Source organism: Eubalaena glacialis, chromosome 8 (assembly GCF_028564815.1).
Source record: "Eubalaena glacialis isolate mEubGla1 chromosome 8, mEubGla1.1.hap2.+ XY, whole genome shotgun sequence".
Taxonomy (NCBI): domain Eukaryota; kingdom Metazoa; phylum Chordata; class Mammalia; order Artiodactyla; family Balaenidae; genus Eubalaena; species Eubalaena glacialis.
In genome coordinates, this window is record NC_083723.1 from 25,974,910 (window position 1) to 25,994,916 (window position 20,007).

The window sequence follows — 20,007 nt, forward strand, 5'->3', positions numbered from 1 at the left end:
TCTCTTCTTTCATTTCTGATTTTATTTATTGAGTCTTCTCTCCTTCTTCTTACTTAATATAGCTAAGAGGCTGTCAACTTATATTTTAAAAAACCAACCTAATTTTATTGATTTTTTTCCTTGTATTGTTATTATTCTTTATTTGATTTGTTTCTGCCGAGATCCTTATTATTTTCTTCCTTCTGCTAAGTTTGGACTTAGTTTGTCCTTCTTATTCTAGTTCTTTGAGGTATAAGATTCAATTGCTTATTCGAGATCTTTTTTTGTCAATATAGGCATGTATCACTATAAATTTTCCTCTTATTTTTGCTTTTGCTGTATCCCATAGGTTTTAGGATGTTTTTATTTTTATTTTATGTTTTTATTTTATGTTTTTATTTTTGTCCGTCTTGAGATATTTTTTAATTTCCCTTTTATTTCCTCTTAAACTAATGGCTGTTCAAGTATATGTTGTTTAGTTTCCTTGTGTCTATGAATTTTCTGGTTTTTTGCTGTTGTTGATTTCTGGGTTTATTCTATTTTGGTTGAAGAAGATACTTAAAATTATTTTGATTTTCATAAATTTCTTAACACTTGTGTTGTGACCTAACCAGTGATCTCTCCTGGTGAATATTCGATATGCATTTGAGAAAATTGTGAACACTCTCTTTGTTGGGTGGAAAATTATATTAGATCAGTTACATCAGTTAGATTTTTTTGGTCTATAGTGTTGTTCAATCAGTCATTTTTTCATTTATCTTTTTGTCAGGATGTTCTATCAATTATTGTTAGTAGGGTATTGAAGTCCCTTACTATTGTATTGCTGTCAATTTATGCCTTCAGATCTGTCAATATTTGCTGTATATATATATGTGCTCTGATGTTGGTTGCATGTATATTTATAATTGCTATATCTTCTTCCTGTTGAATTGACCCTATAATTAGCATTATATAATGACCTTCTTTGTAACTAGAAACAGTTTTAGATTTAAAGTCTACTTTGTCTAAGTATAGCCACTTCTGCTTTTGGGGGGTTACCATTTGCATGAAATATCTTTTTCCATCTCTTTACCTTCAGCCTGTGTGTGTGTGTCTTTAATTCTAAAGTGAGTCTCTTGTAGACAGCATATCGCCGAATATTTTCTTTTTTCTTTTAATCCATTGAGCCACTGTATGTCAGTTAATTGGTGACTTTAATCCATTTACATTTAAGGTAACTATTGATAAATTAGGAGTCAGTAGTACCATTTTGTTCATTGTTTTCTTTTTGTCTTGGTGTTGTTTTGTCCCACTCATTCTCTGTTGCTCTCTTCCTTTGTTATTTGATGAATTTTTGGTAATAATTTGTTTTGTGTTTTTTCTTTATTTTTCCTGTATCTTTTATGTTTTCTCTTTATGGTTGGCTTGAGGCCTAAATAAACAATCTTGTAGTTATAACCTATTTTAAGTTGATAACTACTTAACTTCAATCACATTCACTTTACTCAACCCCATTTACACTTCATGTTCTTGTAGTCAGTTTGCTTCTTTTCATGTTGTGTGTCTATTAACAAATTTTTACTTATTAACTTTTATATTAGGGCTATATTAGTATTAAAATACTTTACAGTATTTTCATTTATATATGTCTATACATTTACCTATATGTATGAGATTTATGCTCTCATATGTTTTCACATTATTGCTTAATACTTTTACATTGCAATTTGAAGAACTCCCTGAAGAATTTCTTTCAAGTCAGATCTAGCGGTGACGAATTTCCTCAGTTTTTGTTTGTCTGGGAAAGACTTTTTCATTTTTAGAGGATCATTTTGCTGTGTATAGTGTTCTTGGCTGGCAGGGTTTCCTTTCTTTCAGTACTTTGAATATAACAACCCACCCTTTTCTGGTTTGTAAGGTTTCTACTGAGAAATTTGTGTATAGTCTTATGGAGTTCCCTTATATATGATGAGTTGTTTTTCTCTGGATGCTTTAAAAATTCTCTTTTTGTCCTTGACTTTGACAATTTGATTATAATGTGTGTTGGTCTAGACTTATTTGGGTTGTTCTTATTTGAGAACCTTTACGCTTCATGAATCTGAATGTCCATTTCCCTCTCAGGATAGGGAATTTTTTAGGCAATATTTATTTAAATAAGCTTTCTGTCCTTTTCTCTCTCTTTATTCTCCTTCTGGGACTCCGATAATGTACATAACAATTCGGTTGTTGTTGGTATTCTATAAATTCTGTAGATTTCTTCACTCTTTTTCCTTCCTTTTTTCTTTTTTGAAAATTTTGTTGTTGTTGTTGTTGTTGCCTTGAGGAGTATCTTTATTTTTTTTTAACATCTTTTTTTTTAAACATCTTTATTGGAGTATAATTGCTTTACAATGGTGTGTAAGTTTCTGCTGTATAACAAAGTGAATCAGCTATACATATACATATATCCCCATATCTCCTCCCTCTTGCGTCACCCTCCCACCCTCCCTCTCCCACCCTCCCTCTCCCACCCCTCTAGGTGGTCACAAAGCACTGAGCTGATCTCCCTGTGCTATGCCGCTGCTTCCACTAGCTATCTATTTTACATTTGGTAGTATATATAAGTCCATGCCACTCTCTCACTTCGTCCCAGCTTACCCTTGCCCCTCCCCATGTCCTCAAGTCCATTCTCTACATCTGCATCTTTATTCCTGTCCTGCCCCTAGGTTCTTCAGAACCATTTTATTTATTTATTTAGATTCCATATATATGTGTTAGCATATGGTATTTATTTTTCTCTTTCTGACTTACTTCACTCTGTATGACAGTCTCTAGGTCCAATCCACCTCACTACAAATAACTCAATTTCATTTCTTTTTATGGCTGAGTAATATTCCATTGTATATATGTGCCACATCTTTATCCATTCATCTGTTGATGGACACTTAGGTTGCTTCCATGTCCTGGCTATTATAAATAGAGCTGCAATGAACACTGTGGTACATGACTCTTTCTGAATTATGCTTTTCTCAGGGTATATGCCCAGGGGTGGGATCACTGGGTCATATGGTAGTTCTATTTTTAGGTTTTTAAGGAACCTCCATACTGTTCTCCATAGTGGCTGTATCAATTTACATTCCCACCAACAGTGCAAGTGGGTTCCCTTTTCTCCACACCCTCTCCAGCATTTATTGTTTGTAGATTTTTTGATGATGGCCATTCTGACCAGTGTGAGGTGATACCTCATTGTAGTTTTGATTTGCATTTCTCTAATGGTTAGTGATGTTGAGCATCCTTTCATATGTTTGTTGGCAATCTGTATATCTTCTTTGGAGAAACGTCTATTTAGGTCTTCTGCCCATTTTTGGATTGGGTTGTTTGTTTTTTTGATGTTGAGCTGCATGAGTTGCTTGTAAATTTTGGAGATTCATCCTTTGTCAGTTGCTTCATTTGCAAATATTTTCTCCCATTCTGAGGGTTGTCTTTTCGTCTTGTTTATGGTTTCCTTTGCTGTGCAAAAGCTTTTAAGTTTCATTAGGTCCTATTTGTTTATTTTTGTTTTTACTTCCATTTCTGTAGGAGGTGGGTCAAAAAGGATCTTGCTGTGATTTATGTCATAGAGTGTTCTGCCTATGTAAAATAATGTAATTAGAACACTCTCTAACACCATACACAAAAATAAACTCAAAATGGATGAAAGACCTAAGTGCAAGGCCAGACGCTATAAAACTCTTAGAGGAAAACATCAGCAGAACACTCCACGTCATTCCTTTTTTCTTTTTTTTCTCTGACTGGATAATTTCAAGTGACCTGTCTTTCAGTTTATATATTCTTTCTCCCATGGAGAGCAGTAACACCAAGAGGATTCCTCTTGGCACCTAGCTGTGCCAGACTGGAGAATGGGGTGATGCAAGCAAAATGCTTCCTATGTTTTCTGTGTAGGCATCCTCAGTGTCTGTGCTCCAAGTGTTTCTGCACCTCCTTTACTATACTTCAGAGCTCTCCCAGAGCTATTTTCATTGCTGTGTAGATGTTATTTATTATGTTCGTTGTTGTTGTTGTTTTGGGGGGAAGCACTGGGATCTCATAGTCTGCTATCTTGCTTACTTCACCTATTAGCCTTTCCTTCTTTATCATCTCTGCTTTCCCTCTCTGACATTGAGAAACCTGGCTCCCACAATCCACCATTCATTATATTTGTCTATTTATAAGTTCCTTTTTGTCTTTAGACCAATAGTTCCAGTCAAACATCATTTTCCAAGATTAATTAAGGCAGTTTCTCCCTCACTTCCCCTTCAGTGTGGTTATCATCTCACATGTTGGTAATAGAGTTACCTTTATTTGTTACAGTCAGCATTCCATCGTGGCATCCCTCAGCACCCTGGATGATGGTCCTTTTTCTAATATTATAGACTTATATATCTATAGTTCCCTTGTGTGTCCTCTCTGTAGTTAACCTCCCACCCCTCTTGAACAACAACTAGCAACTACTGATCTGTTTTCCATCTTGATTGTGTTGCTTTTTCCAGAAGGCCATATAACTGGGGTCATTTAATAGGTAGCCTTTTCTGACTGGCTTTTTCCACTTAGCAAAATACATTTAAGATTTATTCATGTAGCATGAAACTATAGCTCATTTCTTTTTATTTCTGAATAGTATTACATTATTTATTTCTCCATTCCCCTTTTGGGGAACAACTTGGTTGCTTCTAGTTTTAGTTATATGAAGAAAACAGCTATAAAAATGTTTTATGTGTGAACATAAGTTTTCAGATAACCTGGGTGAATACCTAGAAGTGAAATTTCTGGATTCTATGGTAAATCTATATTTAACTTTATAAAAAACTGCCAAAATGTCTTCCAAAGTGCCTGAACAATTTTGAACTCCCTAAACAATAAATGTTCCACATTCTTGCCCACATTTGGTACTGTCATTTGGGGGGATTTTAGTTACTTAATAGGTGTGTAGTGACATCTCATTGTTTTCATTTGCATTTCTCTAATTATAAAGGATATTGACCATCACTTGATATATTTATTTTTTTATCTGTTTATCTTTGGTGAAGTTCTGTTAAGATCTTTTTTTTTTTTTAAAGAAATTCACGTTCTTATTTATTGATTGATTGCTGTGTTGGGTCTTCGTTTCTGTGTGAGGGCTTTCTCTAGTTGTGGCAAGCGGGGACCACTCTTCATCGCGTTGCGCGGGCCTCTCACTATCGTGGCCTCTGTTGTTGCGGAGCACAGGCTCCAGACGTGCAGGCTCAGTAATTGTGGCTCACGGGCCCAGTTGCTCCGCGGCATGTGGGATCCTCCCAGACCAGGACTCGAACCCATGTCCCCTGCATTGGCAGGCAGACTCTCAACCACTGTGCCACCAGGGAAGCTCCCTGTTAAGATCTTTTATCCATATTTTATTGGGTTGTTTTCTTATGGTTGAATTTTGAGAGTTTTCAATATGTTCTCCTTGAAGCCATTTATCAGAGATGTGATTTTCAAATACTTTCTCACAGTCTGTGGTTTGTCTTTTCTTTCTCTTAACAGTGTCTTTTGCAGAGAAATTTCTAACATTTTGATAATGTCCAGTTTATTGATAGTTTCTTTCATGGGTTTTGCTGTTGGTGCCATCTCTAAAAAATTGAAGATGAATTTTATAGTTTAATGTCTTACATTTTGACCTATGATCAAATTTTTGTATAAGGTGTGATTTGTGTGCTGGGGCTTATTTTTATTACTTTTTTATTTTTTATTTTTGCATATCAATGTCCAATTTTTCCAACTTGTTGAAGAGACTGTCCTTTATTAAGTTACCATTGAGCCTTTGTCAAATGCTGTTGGTTATATTCGTGTGGATCTATTCTTTTTTATTTGATTTCCTCATCTATGTGTCTATCCTTTTTCCAGTACTACACTTTGTTTTTCATAGTAGCTAATATGCCTTCCTTAGGCATTAAGACACATTTCTGTTCATAATCTTAATACAGCAATATTTTTATTCCTTATAAAAATTGTCTCCCAGTAAAAATGGTATTTTACCACACTAATCTTTAAATTCCATCCTAGAAATGTAGTTATACCACAAATTTCTAACCTCTTGGACCATTCGGCATAATGGATTTTAGTCACTGGAATAAATAGTTGCTCAGAAAAGTAGCACTGCCTCAATTGTGGTATGATTTGGTAGTCAATATTCTTGTTTTCCAGTATAAAGGAGATCTCATAAGCAGAAACACTGGACTCCTTGTGGTTTCATCGATCAAGAGAATGTTTCTGAGCAGCTTCTGAGCAAACATTTCTTAACAAGTTGATCACAGATCTGGGATCTTCACTCCTCAAAATGGCACTGCCAGACACAGTCATGTTAGCTCCTGCCTCTGCACATTTATGGATGGTGTCAGGATCTACTCCACCATCAATCTCTATGTCCAAAGATGAGAACTGGGTCCTCAACCAGTGAAGCTTTGGCATCATATATTCCACGTATTTCTGCCCTCCAAACCCAGGTTCCACTGCCATAACGAAGGCCATATCTATCTGATTAGCCCATGGTGCCAAATATTCAACTGTAGTCTCTCGTTTGATAGCAAAGCCAACCTTCATTCCATTCTCCCAAATGTCTTTGATCAAAGCCCCTGGGTTCTCGGTAGCCTCAAGATGAAAGGTAGATTGATTGGCTCCTGCTACAGCCATTGGATTTACCCACTCTTCTGGCCCAAACACCATCATATACATGTCAAAGAAAGGGTCCTAGCCTAGCTGCTTTCAGAGGCTTTCTACCACAGGGTGACCAAAGGTGATGTTGGGAACAAAATGCCCGTCCATTACAACCAGGTGCAGATAATTGGCCCCAGAGTCCAGCATCTGGAGGCCCTCGACCCCTAAACTGGCCAGGTCAATGTTGAGGATGGATGGGCCAATCTTGTAGCCAGAAGCCATGGTGCTAGTTCTCTAGAGATACACTGTCTTGATTACTGAAAGAACACAGTAAATCTTGAAATTGGAAAATGTGAGTTCTTCAACTTTGTTCTTCCTTTACAGATTGTTTCGCTAATCTAGTTCCTTTGATTTGAATGTAAATTTTAGAATCAGCTAGTCATTATCTAATAAATTCTTAATGGATTCTTGATTGAGATTGTATTAAATCTATTGATCCACTTGGAAAGAATTAACATTTTAACAATATTGAGGTTTCCAATCCATGGATATGACATCTCTCTCAACTTATTTAGATTTCTTTGATTTCTCTCATTGGCGATTTATAGTTTTCCACATACATAGCCTGAATGAATTTGTTAAATTTATACCTACATACTTCATTTTAGGCTATTATTTTACATGGTATATATTTTTTTACCTTCAATTCCAATTATTAATTCCCAGTATATCAGAATACAATTGATTTTTGTAAATTGACCTTGTATCTGCAAATTTGCTTAAACTCATTTAATATTTCTGGAAAAAAATTTTATAGATTCATTGGGATTTGTTGCATAGGAAATCATGTCATCTGAATAAAGACAGTTTTATTTCTTTCTTTCCAGTTTGATTGCTTTTATTTATCTTTCTTGCTGTACTGCACTAGTTAGGACTTTCAGTGTGATATTGAAGAGGAGTGGTGAGAGGGGACATTCATGCCTTGTTCAAGATATTAGAGGGAAATCATTCAGTTTCTCAACATTAGCTATAATATTAGCTAAGGACTTTTTATAGATACTCTGCATTAGGTTAAACATTTTACCTTCTATCACAGTTCACTGAGAGTTTTCATCATGAATGGATCTTGCATTTTGTCAAATGCTTTTTTTACATCTATTGATATGGTTTCTCTTCTTTAGCCTCTTAATATGATCAGATTCATTGGTTGTTTTCCAATATTGAAACAGCCTTGCATCTGTGGATAAATTTCACTTGGTCATGATGTGTTGTCTTTTTTACACATTCCTGGATTAGATTTGCTAATACTTTGTTAGCGATTTTCTGTCCATATTCATGAGAGATTGAACTGTACTTATAATGTCTTTGTCTGGCTTTGATAATATGCTGAAGTCATAATAACATTGGAAGATTGTTTCCACTGATTCTATTTCTGGGAAATGATTTTGTAGTTCTACCAGTACATATATTATGTAGTTCCATCATTATAAATAACTGACATTATTTATTTTTAAATGTTTGGTAGATTCACTTTTGAAATCATTTGGACCTTCAGTGAGTTAAAACCTATAATTGTATTTTATTTATTTTGTTGAAGTATAGTTGGTTTACAGTATTAGTTTCAGGTGTAAAACAGTGATTCATGTTTTTTATAGATTATACTCCATTTAAATTTATTTAAAATATTGGCTATATTTCCTGTGCTGTACAATGTTTGTAGCTTATTATTTTATACGTATTAGTTTCTACCTCTTAATCCTCTACCCTATTTTGCCCTCCCCTCATTCCCACTCTCCACTTGTAACCACTAGTTTGTTCTCTATATCTGTAAGTCTGTTTCTGTTTTCTTATATTCATTCATTTTTTTAGGTTCCACATAGAAGTGATCATATAAAGCATTTTCTTTCACTCTGATTTATTTCATTAAACATAATACCCTCCAGGTCCACCATTTTTTTGCAAATGGCAAAATTTGTTCTTTTTTATGGCTGAGTAATATTCCATTATATATATATATATACACCACATCTTCTTTATCCATCCCTCTATTGATGGGCACTTGGGCTGCTTCCATATCTTGGCTATTGTAAATAATACTGCTACGAACATTATTGAGGTACAGGTATCTCTTCAAATTAGTGTTTTCGTTTTCTTCAGATATATACCCAGGAGTGGAATTGTTGGATCAAATGATATTTCTATTTTTAGGTTTTTTTTGAGGAAACTCCACACTGATTTCCACAGTGGCTGCACTAATTTACATTCCCAGAAACAGCGTACAAGGGTACCATTTTTTTTGACATTCTTACCATTTGTTTTTTGTGGTCTTCTTGATAATATCCATTCTGACAGGTGTGAAGTGATATCTCATTGGGGTTTTGGTTTGTATTTCTCTGATCATTAGTTATGTTGAGCATCTTGTACACCTGTTGTCCATCTGTATGACTTCTTTGGGAAAATGTCTGTTCAGATTTTCTGCCCATTTTCTGACTGGTTTTTGTGTGTGTGTGTGTGTGTGGTTTTTTGTTTTTTGTTTTTTTTGATAGTGGGTTGTATGAGGTGTTGATATATTTCGATATTAACCCCTTAATGGTCATACCATTTGCAAATATTTTCTCCCATTAAGTAGGGTGTCTTTTCATTATGTCAGTGGCTTCATTTGCTGTGCAAAAGCTTTTAAGGTTAATTAGGTTCTATTTGTTTATTTTTGCTTTTGTTGCTTTTGCCTTAGGAGACATATCCAAAAAAATATTGTGACGATTTATGTCAGAGAGTGTTCTGCCTATGTTTTCTTCTAGGAGTTTTATGGTTTCTGGTCTCACATTTAGCTCTTTAACCAAGTTTGAATTTTTTTATATAGTGTTAGAAATTTTTCTAATTTCATTCTTTTACCTGTAGCTGTCCAGTTTTCCCAGCACCACTTATTGAAGAAATGGTCCTTTCCTCATTGTATATTTTTGCCTCCTTTTTTGTTAGACTATTTGAGCATAGGTGCATGGGTTTATTCTTTTTTGTTGTTGTTATTCCATTTATTTTTAAAAATTTTTTGTTTTATGTTGGAGTATAGTTGATTTACAATGTTGTGTTGGTTTCAGGTGTACAGCAAAGTGATGCAGTTATACATATATCTATTTTTTCCCAAACTCTTTTCCCAGTTAGGTTATTATAGAATATTGAGTAGAGTTCCCTGTGCTATACAGGAGATCCTTTTTGGTTATCTATTTTAATTACAGTAGTGTGTATATGCCAATTCCATTTGTATCATTTTTAAAAAATTCTACATATAAGCGATATTTGTCTTTCTCTGTCTGACTTACTTCACTTAGTATAATAATTTCAACATCCATCCACATTGCTGCAAATGGCATTACTTCATTCTTTTTAATGGCTGAGTAATATTGCATTGTATATATGTACCACATCTTCTTTATCCATCCCTCTGTCGATGGACATTTAGGTTGCTTCCATGTCTTGGCTATTGTAAACAGCACTGCAATGAACACTGGGGTACATGTATCCTTTGGAACCATGGTTTTCTCTGGGTATATGCCCAGGAGTGGGATTGCTGGATCATATGATAGCTCTATTTTTAGTTTCTTAAGGAACCTCTATACTGTTCTCCATAATGGCTGTACCAATTCACATTCCCACCAACAATCCCTTTTATCAACACCCTCTCCAGCATTTATTGTTTGTAGACTTTTTGATGATGGCCATTCTGACTTGTGTGAGGTGATATCTCATTGTACTCTTTTGGTTGTTTGTTTTGTTTAGCAAGGAAACGCATTTTTTTTTTTCATTGAAGTATAGTTGATTTACAATATTGTGTTAGTTTCAGGTGTACAGCAAAGTGATTCAGTTATATATATATTTTCAGATTATTTTCCATTATAGGTTATTACAAAATATTGAATATATTTCCCTGTGCTATCTAGCAAAATCCTTGTTGTTTATCTATTTATGTGTAGTAGATTGTATCTATGAATCTCATACTCCTAATTTCTCCCTCCCCTCCTCCCTTTTCCCTTTGGTAACCATAAGTTTGTTTTCTATGTCTGTAAGTCTGTTTCTGTTTTGTATATAGACTTATTTGTATTATTTTTTAGATTCCAAGTATAAGTGATATCATATGGTATTTGTCTTTCTCTGTCTGACTTCACTTAGTATGATATTCTCTAGACCCTAGAGTAATGGAAGTAAAAACAAAAATAAACAAATGGGACTTAATTAAACGCATTGTACTTTTGTTTACCATTTGTCTAATAATTAGTGATGTTGAGCATCTTTTCATGTGCCTCTTGGCTATATGTGTGTCTTCTTTGGAGAAATATCTATTTAGGTCTTCTGCCCATTTTTTAATTGAGTTGTTTGATTTCTTTGATATTGAGTCACGTGAGCTGTTTGTAAATTTTGGACACTAATCCCTTGTTGGTCACCTGATTTACAAATATTTTCTCCCATTCTGTGGGTTGTCTTTTTGTTTTGTCTATGGTTTTCTTTGCTGTGCAAAAGCTTTTGAGTTTAATTAGGTCCCATTTGTTTATTTTTGTTTTTATTTACATTACTCTAGGAGGTGGGTCAAAAAAGATCTTGCTGTGATTTATGTCAAAGAGTGTTCTGCCTATGTTTTCCTCTAAGAATTCCCTAGTGTCTGGTCTTACATTTAGGTCTTTAATCCATTTTGAGTTTATTTTTGTGTATGGTGTTAGGGAGTGTTCTAATTTCATTATTTTACATGTAGCTGTCCAGTTTTCCCAACACCACTTATTGAAGAGACTGTCTTTTTTCCATTGTATAGTCTTACCTCCTTTGTCATAGATTAATTGACCATAGGTGTGTGGGTTTATTTCTGGGTTTCTATCCTGTTCCATTGATCTATATTACTGTTTTTGTGCCAGTACCATACTGTTTTGATTACTGTAGCTTTGTAGTACAGTCTGAAATCAGGGAGCCTGATTCTTCCAGCTCTGTTTTTCTTTCTCAATATTGCTTTGACTATCCAGGGTCTTTTGTGTCTCCATGCAAATTGTAAAATTGTTTGTTCTGGCTCTATGAAAAATGCCATTGGTAATTTGATAAAGATTGCATTGAATCTGTAGATTGCCTTGGGTAGTATATTTATTTTGACAGTATTCATTCTTCTAGTCCAAGAACATGGTATATCTTTCCATCTGTTTGTGTCATCTTTGAAAACTGTAAGACATTGATCAAAGAAATCAGAGTACAGGTCTTTTACCTCCTTAGGTAGCTTTATCCCTAGGTATTTTATTCCTTTTGATGTGAAGGTAAGTCAAATTGTTTCTTTAATTTCTCTTTCTAATCTTTCATTGTTAGTGTGTAGAAATGCAACAGATTTCTATGTATTAAATTTTTATCCTGCAACTTTACCAAATTTATTCATGAGCCCTAGTTGTTTTCTGGTAGCATCTTTAGGATTTTCTATGTATAGTATCATGTCATCTGTAAACAGTTACTGTTTTACTTCTTCGTTTCCAATTTGGATTCCTTTTATTTCTTTTTCTTCTCTGATTGCTGTGGCTAGGACTTCCAAAACTATGTTGAAAAAAGAGTGGCAAGAGTGGATATCCTTGTCTTGTTACTGACCTTAGAGGAAATGCTTTCAGCTTCTCACCATTGAGCAAGATGATAGCTGTAGGTTTGTCATACATGGCCTTTATTATGTTGAGGTAGGTTCCCTCTATGCCCACTTTCTGGAGAGTTTTTATCATAAATTGGTGTTGAATTTTGTTGAAAGCTTTTTCTGCATTTATTGAGTTGATCATATGATTTTTATTCTTCAATTTGTTGATGTGGTGTATCACACTGGTTGATAAGCAGATATTGAAAAATCCTTGCATCCCTGGGATAAATCCAACTTGATCATGGTGTACAATCCTTTTAATGTATTGTTGGATCCATTTTGCAAATCATATTAATATGATTTTTGCATATTAATGTTGTATCCTGAAACTTTGCCACATTTATTGTAGCACTCTAGTAGTTTTGGAGAAGTGTCCCAAGGATTTTCTACATATATTATGTCATTTGCAAAAAGTAACAGTTTTACTTCTTCCTTTCCAATTTGTATTTCTTTTATTTCTTTTTCTTGTATGATTGCTGTGGCTAGGATTTCCAATAGCACCTTTAATAAAAGTGGTGATAGTGGCCAACCTTATCATGTTCCTGATTGTAAAGGAAATGCTTTCAGCTTTTCTCTATTGTGTATGATGTTAGCTATGGGCTTATCACATATGGCCTTTATTATGTTCAGTGATTTTCCATCTATACCCACTTTCTGGGGAGTTTTTACCTAAAATGGATGTTGAATTTTATCAAAAGCTTTTTCTGCATCTGTTGAGATGATCATAAAATTTTTATTTTTCAACATGTTAATGTGGTGTATCACATTGACTTGTGAATATTGAACAATCCTTGCATCCCTGGAGTAAATCCCACTTGATCATGGTGTATGAGCCTTTTGATGTATTGCTGGATTTGCTTTTCCAATATTTTGTTGAAGATTTTTGCATCTATGTTCTTTAGTGATATTAGTCTGGAATTTTCATTTTTTGTGATTTCTTTATCTGGTTTTGGTATCAGGGTGATAATGGCCTCAGAGAATGAATTCAGAAGCATTCCATCCTCTGTAATTTTTTGGAATAGTTTGAGAAGAATATGTGTTAACTCTTCTCTAAATGTTTGGTAGAATTCACCTGTGAAGAATCTGGTTCTGGACATTTGTTTTTTGGGAGTTTTTAAAAATTATTATTACTGACTCAATTTCATTACTGGTAATTGGTTTGTTCTAGAAAATAGAAGAAATTTTCTATTTGTTCCTACTTTAGTTTTGGGAGAGTGTACATTTCTAGGAATTTGTCCATTTCTTCTAAATTGTCCACTTTATTGGCATATAGTTGCTCATAGTAGCCTCTTATGATCCTTTGTATTTCTGTGGCATCAGTTGTTAATTCCCCTTTTTCAATGCTGATTTCTTGGATTTGGGTCCTCTTTTTTTTTCTTGATGAGTCTGGCTAAACGTTTATCAATTTTGTTTATCTTTTCAAAGATCCACCTCTTACTTTCATTGATCTTTCTTTTATTTTTTTTAGTACCTATTTCATTTCTGCTCTGCTCTTTATGATTCCTTTCCTTCTACTAACTTTCAATTTCATTCGTTCTTCTTGTTACAGTTCCTTTAGGTGTAAGTTTAAGTTGTTTGTTTGAAATTTTTCTTGTTTCCTGATTGAGCTTGTATTGGTATAAACTTCCCTCTTAGAACTGCTTTTGCTGCATCCCATAGATTTTTGATCTTTGTGGTTTTGTTTTCATTTTTCTCTAGATATTATTTTATTTCTTCTTTGATTTGTTCATTGATTCATTGGTTGTTTAGTATCATATCGTTTAGCCAGCCATGTTTGTGATTTTTACAGTTTTTTTCTTGTAGTTGATTTCTAGTCCCATAGTGTTGTGGATGCAAAAGATGCTTTATATGATTTCAGGTTTCTTAAACTTACTGAGCTTTGTTCTGTGGCTTGCCACTGCAAGCTGTGAGACTGCAGTGGTCCTGGGATTGGTGTCCGCCTGCTGGTGTGTGTGACCCAGGCTCAGGTGTCCTGGGGCTGGTACCTGCCCACCAGTAAGTGAGGATGGTCCCAGGGCTAGTGCTGGCCCTCTGATTTGGAACAGGGTCCTGGGCCTTCTGTGGGACAGACCTGTGTCCTTTTGTGGCTGAGGCAGGGCAGCCTGCCTGCTGGTGGGTATAGCTGTGTCCCTGTCCAGCTAGTTGCTTGGCCTGAGGCTTCTCAATACTGATGCCAACAGGCTTGTTCATGGGACTGGTTCCTGGTGCTAATAAGCTAGGATTCCTAATGACGCTTGATAGCACCAGTGTCCACATGGTAGAATGAGCTTCCAAAAATGACTCCTTCCAGTGTCTGTGTCATAGTGTGAGCTCCAGTTGCCTCCTGCCTCTCCAGTATACCCTCCAAAATCAGCAGGTGGGTCTGACCTAGGCTTCTTTCAATTGATTGCTTCTGCCCTGGGACCTGGAGCATGTGAGATTTTGTGTGTGCACTTTAGGAATGGAGTCTCTATTTCCCACAGCATTCTGGGCCTCCCAAAAGTAAGCCCTGCTGGCCTTCAAAGCCAAACATTCTGGGGGTTCCTCTTTCTGATGCAGGACCCCTGGGCTGGGGAGCCCAACATAGGTCTCAAAACCATTGCTCTTTGAGGAGAACCTCTGCAATTGTAATTATTCTCTCATTTGTGGGTTGCCCACCCAGGTGATAAGGATCTTGACTATACTGTGACTCTGCCACTCCTTATCTCATTGTGGTATATGTGTGTGTGTGTGTGTGTGTATATATATATATACACACACACATATATATTTGTAGAAGATATTTTCTGCTAGATTCCAGTCTTTCTTATCAATATGTGCTCTGTAAGTATTTATAATTTTGGTGTGCCCATGAGAGGAGGTGAGCTCAGGGTCTTCCTACTCCACCATCTTGGCCAAGCTCTCAAAACCTATAACCTAAACTACAATTTAATTTTTTCAATAGGTTTTAACTACAATTTAATTTCTTTAACAGACATAGGACTATTTGGTTTATCTATTTCTTCTTTGGTGAGTTTTGGTAGTTTGTGTCTTTCAAGGAATTTCTCCATTTCATCTAAGTTACTGAATTTATGGGCATAGGTGTTTTTTTGGGGGGGAGGCGTAGCATTTTTTATTATCCTTTTAATCAGTAGTTTTGTCTCCATTTGATTCCTGATATTGGTTAGTTTTGTCTCCTCACTTTTCTTCCTGGTTAGCTGAGGTAGAATGTGGGCTTCACCTAATAAAAGAATGAGATTTATAAGAGATACAAAATTTTAATTTATATTTTTCTCTAAGAAAGCAGGAAGATAATTAAAGAAGGATGTAGGCCAAAATAATATAGTTAAGAAGGAAGAGCTAATTGATATACATCAAACTCTGTACTCTAAAAATGAAGAAATTATCTTCTTTTCCAGGGTTAACGGAATAGTCACAAAAATTGACCATATATTATTTCACAAAGAAAATGTTCTAAAAGTACAAACCAGTAGTACTACTATATACAACATTCTCTGGTTACACTGCACAAAAATTAAACCTTAATTAATGACAATTACCATAAACAACTATGGTAGTAAACCTTAGTAATTCTAGTCTTATTGGATAGTAAGCACTTTATAGAAGAAACTGGGGAAATCAACTATACTTCAAGAAAAGAAAAGAAAAATCTAGAATTTTCTGCCTTGCAAAAGAAGGCAAAATGAGACTAAATCAAGCTAACAAAGATATGTAGCTCCCCTTTGAACAATCACTAACTCAGTCAAAATGATCCTGGTGCATGGAACTAACCATGTGAAAATTGCTATGTGCTAGTAGTGAATAACATAGTTCAGTATTTTAATTTATACTTATACTTTTTTAAATTTAAATAAGAAGTTATTTACACAGCATCCTTGGTTTGTATCTTGAATATGTAATGCCTCCTTTAAACTTTTTATAGAATTTTCTATCAACATATTCTGTACACATATTTCTGAGAATGCTTCTGGTGTGTTATATAATTTTTATGAGGCTCTGAGTTCATCCTGGAAACATTGGAAGAAGTAATTATACATTTTATATTCCACATCTTATCTTAAAATGTTTCTATGTTCTTATTAATATTATAATGGAAGCATTTGCAATTATACAATTATTATTACCTTTTTAATGACTTATAGGTAGTGGAGATCCATGTACTAATTTGAGGTCAAACTCTTCTTTTAAGGTATAATACATGCATTTAATCCTGTACATTGGAAAATGTGAACTTTTAAATACTATACAATTCTTCTGTAATAACACCTGCAATCAAAAAGCCATTTCCCACACATTAAGACTTTGAGTTGCATGGCATATGCTACTGAAGGAAAAGTAAATCTCTCAAGCTTGCCAGAATTTTATGTCTGAACAGAGTTGATGATGATACGTTAATTTCCTGTTTGATACACTTCTAGATAATTTCCATTCTAATCAAATACATTTTTTAATTGGGTTAGTGGATTATTTTGAAAAGTTACAAAGAGTATCAAGAATAGGTCTGTAGTTCTACTAAGAAAATCTGTTTGAAGCAGGGTAATTGAATAATGTGTGGTTACAACAAATAATTCAGACACTTATTGTTGTTAATATGAGACTATTGAGATTGGATAAAAAGGTTTTCTTTTGCAAAATTTAAAAAATAAAGGATTTATGTCAATTTCATGCTACAAATTAATGATGACAATTGCCTCATTTAATTTTCCTCAGACTTCTTTGGAGGCTATTTTAATCCTACAGATTTTTTTCAATTCAAATGCAAATATGTGGAGAGGGTCAAAATGCCTATTTGTTTCAAGAAATGAAACTTGAACCCAGCCTTCCCCTATATCTTTCTACAATTATTCTCTGCAAAACACATTGACTCACTAGCAACATAATATGCTTTTAATGCTGTTATCTCAATTCCTGCTTAATTCATCAAGGGTGGTTTCTGTCCTTAACACCTCATTGCAATCACAGTCATTAAGGTCAGTGGTTTGCTGTCTTTTACCTACTCTCTTTAATCTCATCAACACCATTAACCTAATAGGTTACTGTTTTACTCCCCCCCTTCTTTCCTCTTCCTTTCCCTCCTTCTCTTCCTCTGTCCCTTCCTTCTCCTCCTCCTTTTCATTGCATGAGATTCCCTCCTTTTCTTGTACATTCCTGATGCTGGACATGAAATAAATCTGCAGTGAAAAAGTTAAAAATAATAATTATTCCATCTTCAAGTAAACTGTGTATACACTGTGGCAAAAATATTCTGGAGGTGTAAAAAAATAAAACAGACTTTTCAGATGACCTGAATGCTATTTGTATAATTCAGTTGAAACAATATGCCTTTTCTAAATTATGTCATAAAATGAACCTCAGTGATAGATTAACCATATTGCTCAAAGGGTGTCAAATGAATGACTTCTTCTGAAACAAAAATGAATACATACAATACAGGTTCTTTGTTAATATAAACATTTTAAAGGTCATTTTTCAAACTGTTTCAGTGACCTAGAGCCAAATTCTATGCTTCAGGTGAACAATAATCTATCTTTTCCAAATGAACAGTAAGGACTGGCAGTTTACTTAGAGGAAAGAAATGTTTAATATATTTTCTCTGCTATGACTATCAATAGTGATAAACTATAAAATATAAAAGAACCTCTTTGTGAAGAATAAGCTTTGCTTCACCCCTGTGTTAACATAAATGCAGTTTGTACTCACAGAAAAACAAAACTTTAAACTAAAATGTAGTACCATGTCACATCAGTCTTAAAAAGCTTACTTATGTCTCAACCATATGGATGAACATCAGAAAAAAATAATGTCAACTAGATATATGTTTTTAGCAAAAGGAAAAAAACGTGTTTTTATTTTCTGGCTTAAAATATTGCTGTTCTAGATGTTTTTCCCCAAAGCTCATGAATATACCATACATCTAAAGTAATACAGTGAATTATGAAACTGTAAACTAGTCAGTGTTTGAATAAATTAATAATGAATCTGAAAGTATGGAATAAATCCACAAAGCATGTAACACACAATTAACTCTTCACAGGCTAATAATTTTTAAAACTCTGAAATCAGATTATTTTCCAATAAAACATGTCATAATAATTTATTTTATAATTGTGATAAGGACATTAAGATCCAATAAATTGTGATGTCATCAAGGTTTATTGAATCAGTATGTAAAGGCAAGGGGCAGTGATCATATCTTTATTACAGCAAATATAAGAATGCTTAGCAGTTTCAGTTGCAGTTAAATAGAATGGATTCAAACAGTATTGTTTGTCTTGGAATCTATAGGAAAGAACTGTATTATTTGAAAACCTGATGGATGGAAGAAATGAGGCCAAGGTATGGGTAAGCTTTGGGAGGTAGAAGGAAGGCCTCAGAAGAGACACAAAAGTGGAAAGTGTGGGTGAGATCAGAAGAGTGCAAGTGTTATGTTGTATTCTAAGAAAATGCAATGTTGTATCTGATTTAGTAAGGGGACTGAAGCTGATGAACTACATAAATGCCCTCTATATCAAATTAATCTTGAAAGTCTAGTTTTTATATGTGGATTTCTAAGAAAAAGTGGAGGAGTAAAGAACCCAGCTACATAGCCCAGACTCTGTCTGTGATCCATCTGTGATTGATTCTCTACTAGTCAATACCTTCATCCAGAAAATAATTCCTGTCTGGACAAAAATCCCATGTTTTTTCATAGTCTTTCCCTTTCCTTGATGTGGTCTTTTCTAGACAACCAAAATATGATTGTTAAAGTCATTTTCATTTTTTGCCTTATGAAAATTTAATATCACGGGTATCCTTTTCCTCATAAACTTTAAAATTAATGTGTTTAATTTAAAAATAAATTCTTACTACATTTCTTTTGTTAATTTAAAAAATTGATTTAGTGATAACTGATGTTTTTATTACAGATTTTCTCATCATGCTCAAAACATAATTTTCCATTTATTCATTTATTTTCAGTTCCTTAGTAGTATTTATTATTTTGAATGTTGGACCATAGTTTATTCCTGCAAGTCACATTGAAAAGAAAAAACAGCTACTATGGAGGTGGTAGGTGTAGTAGCATTTATTTTTAAATGTATTTTTCCACATTTCCTGTTAGCCTTTTCCCCTAGATATTTAATCTTTTTATTCCTATCTTCTAATGTATTCTGTGTTTATAGGAAGACTCCTAGTATTGTATATTAATTTTGTACCTGCCACTTTACTATATAACTTAGTGTTTGTGATATTCTCTAGAGTTTAACTAGTGCCATTTCATCAACATATAATTATAATTTTACCTTCTCCTTTCCAATTTTTTAACTCATTTACTTTTTTCTTTCTCATTGCATTATTTATATAGTATCATTCAAAATGACTTGAGCTAAAATGTCATAATTTTGTTAAGTCATTTTGCAAGTTTTTGTGAAAGAGGTACGTTTTAGAATGTTTTGAAGTACTGATGAACAGAATAAATGAAAATGTAGCTATGAGAGTGATGCCTTGTGAGAAGCTTCTGAAGTGGAACAGATGACTGATGTGGACACTGAGTATTGCAAAAAATGATCTGTCAACCTCATTTTGCTGATGAAGTAATCAAAGCAGAAGTAGCATCTGCCTTTCACTTTTTCTCTCTGTTTACCTAGCATCATTTGGTTTGCTGTCTTTCTCCTAACCAGTTTCTAATACTGATAGGGGTTCTTAATCTACTCTGGCCATCACCTCCCACTACTCTCTGGTCTTTCTTTAGTACTAAGGGCTAAGTGTGGTCATTTCCTCAGATGTGCCACCAGTTAGATGTGGGGTCTACCGTCCACTTG

At 34.3% G+C, this 20,007-nt stretch overlaps 1 protein-coding gene across 1 annotated transcript; it reads right to left on the reverse strand.

Moving 5' to 3' along the window:
- Positions 1–6,183: 6,183 nt before the first annotated feature.
- LOC133096172 (ribulose-phosphate 3-epimerase-like) lies at positions 6,184–6,870 on the reverse strand. Its single transcript, XM_061197657.1, is given in 1 exon segment — positions 6,184–6,870. A coding segment is annotated over 1 exon segment (687 nt).
- Between the last annotated feature and the right edge of the window lie 13,137 nt (positions 6,871–20,007).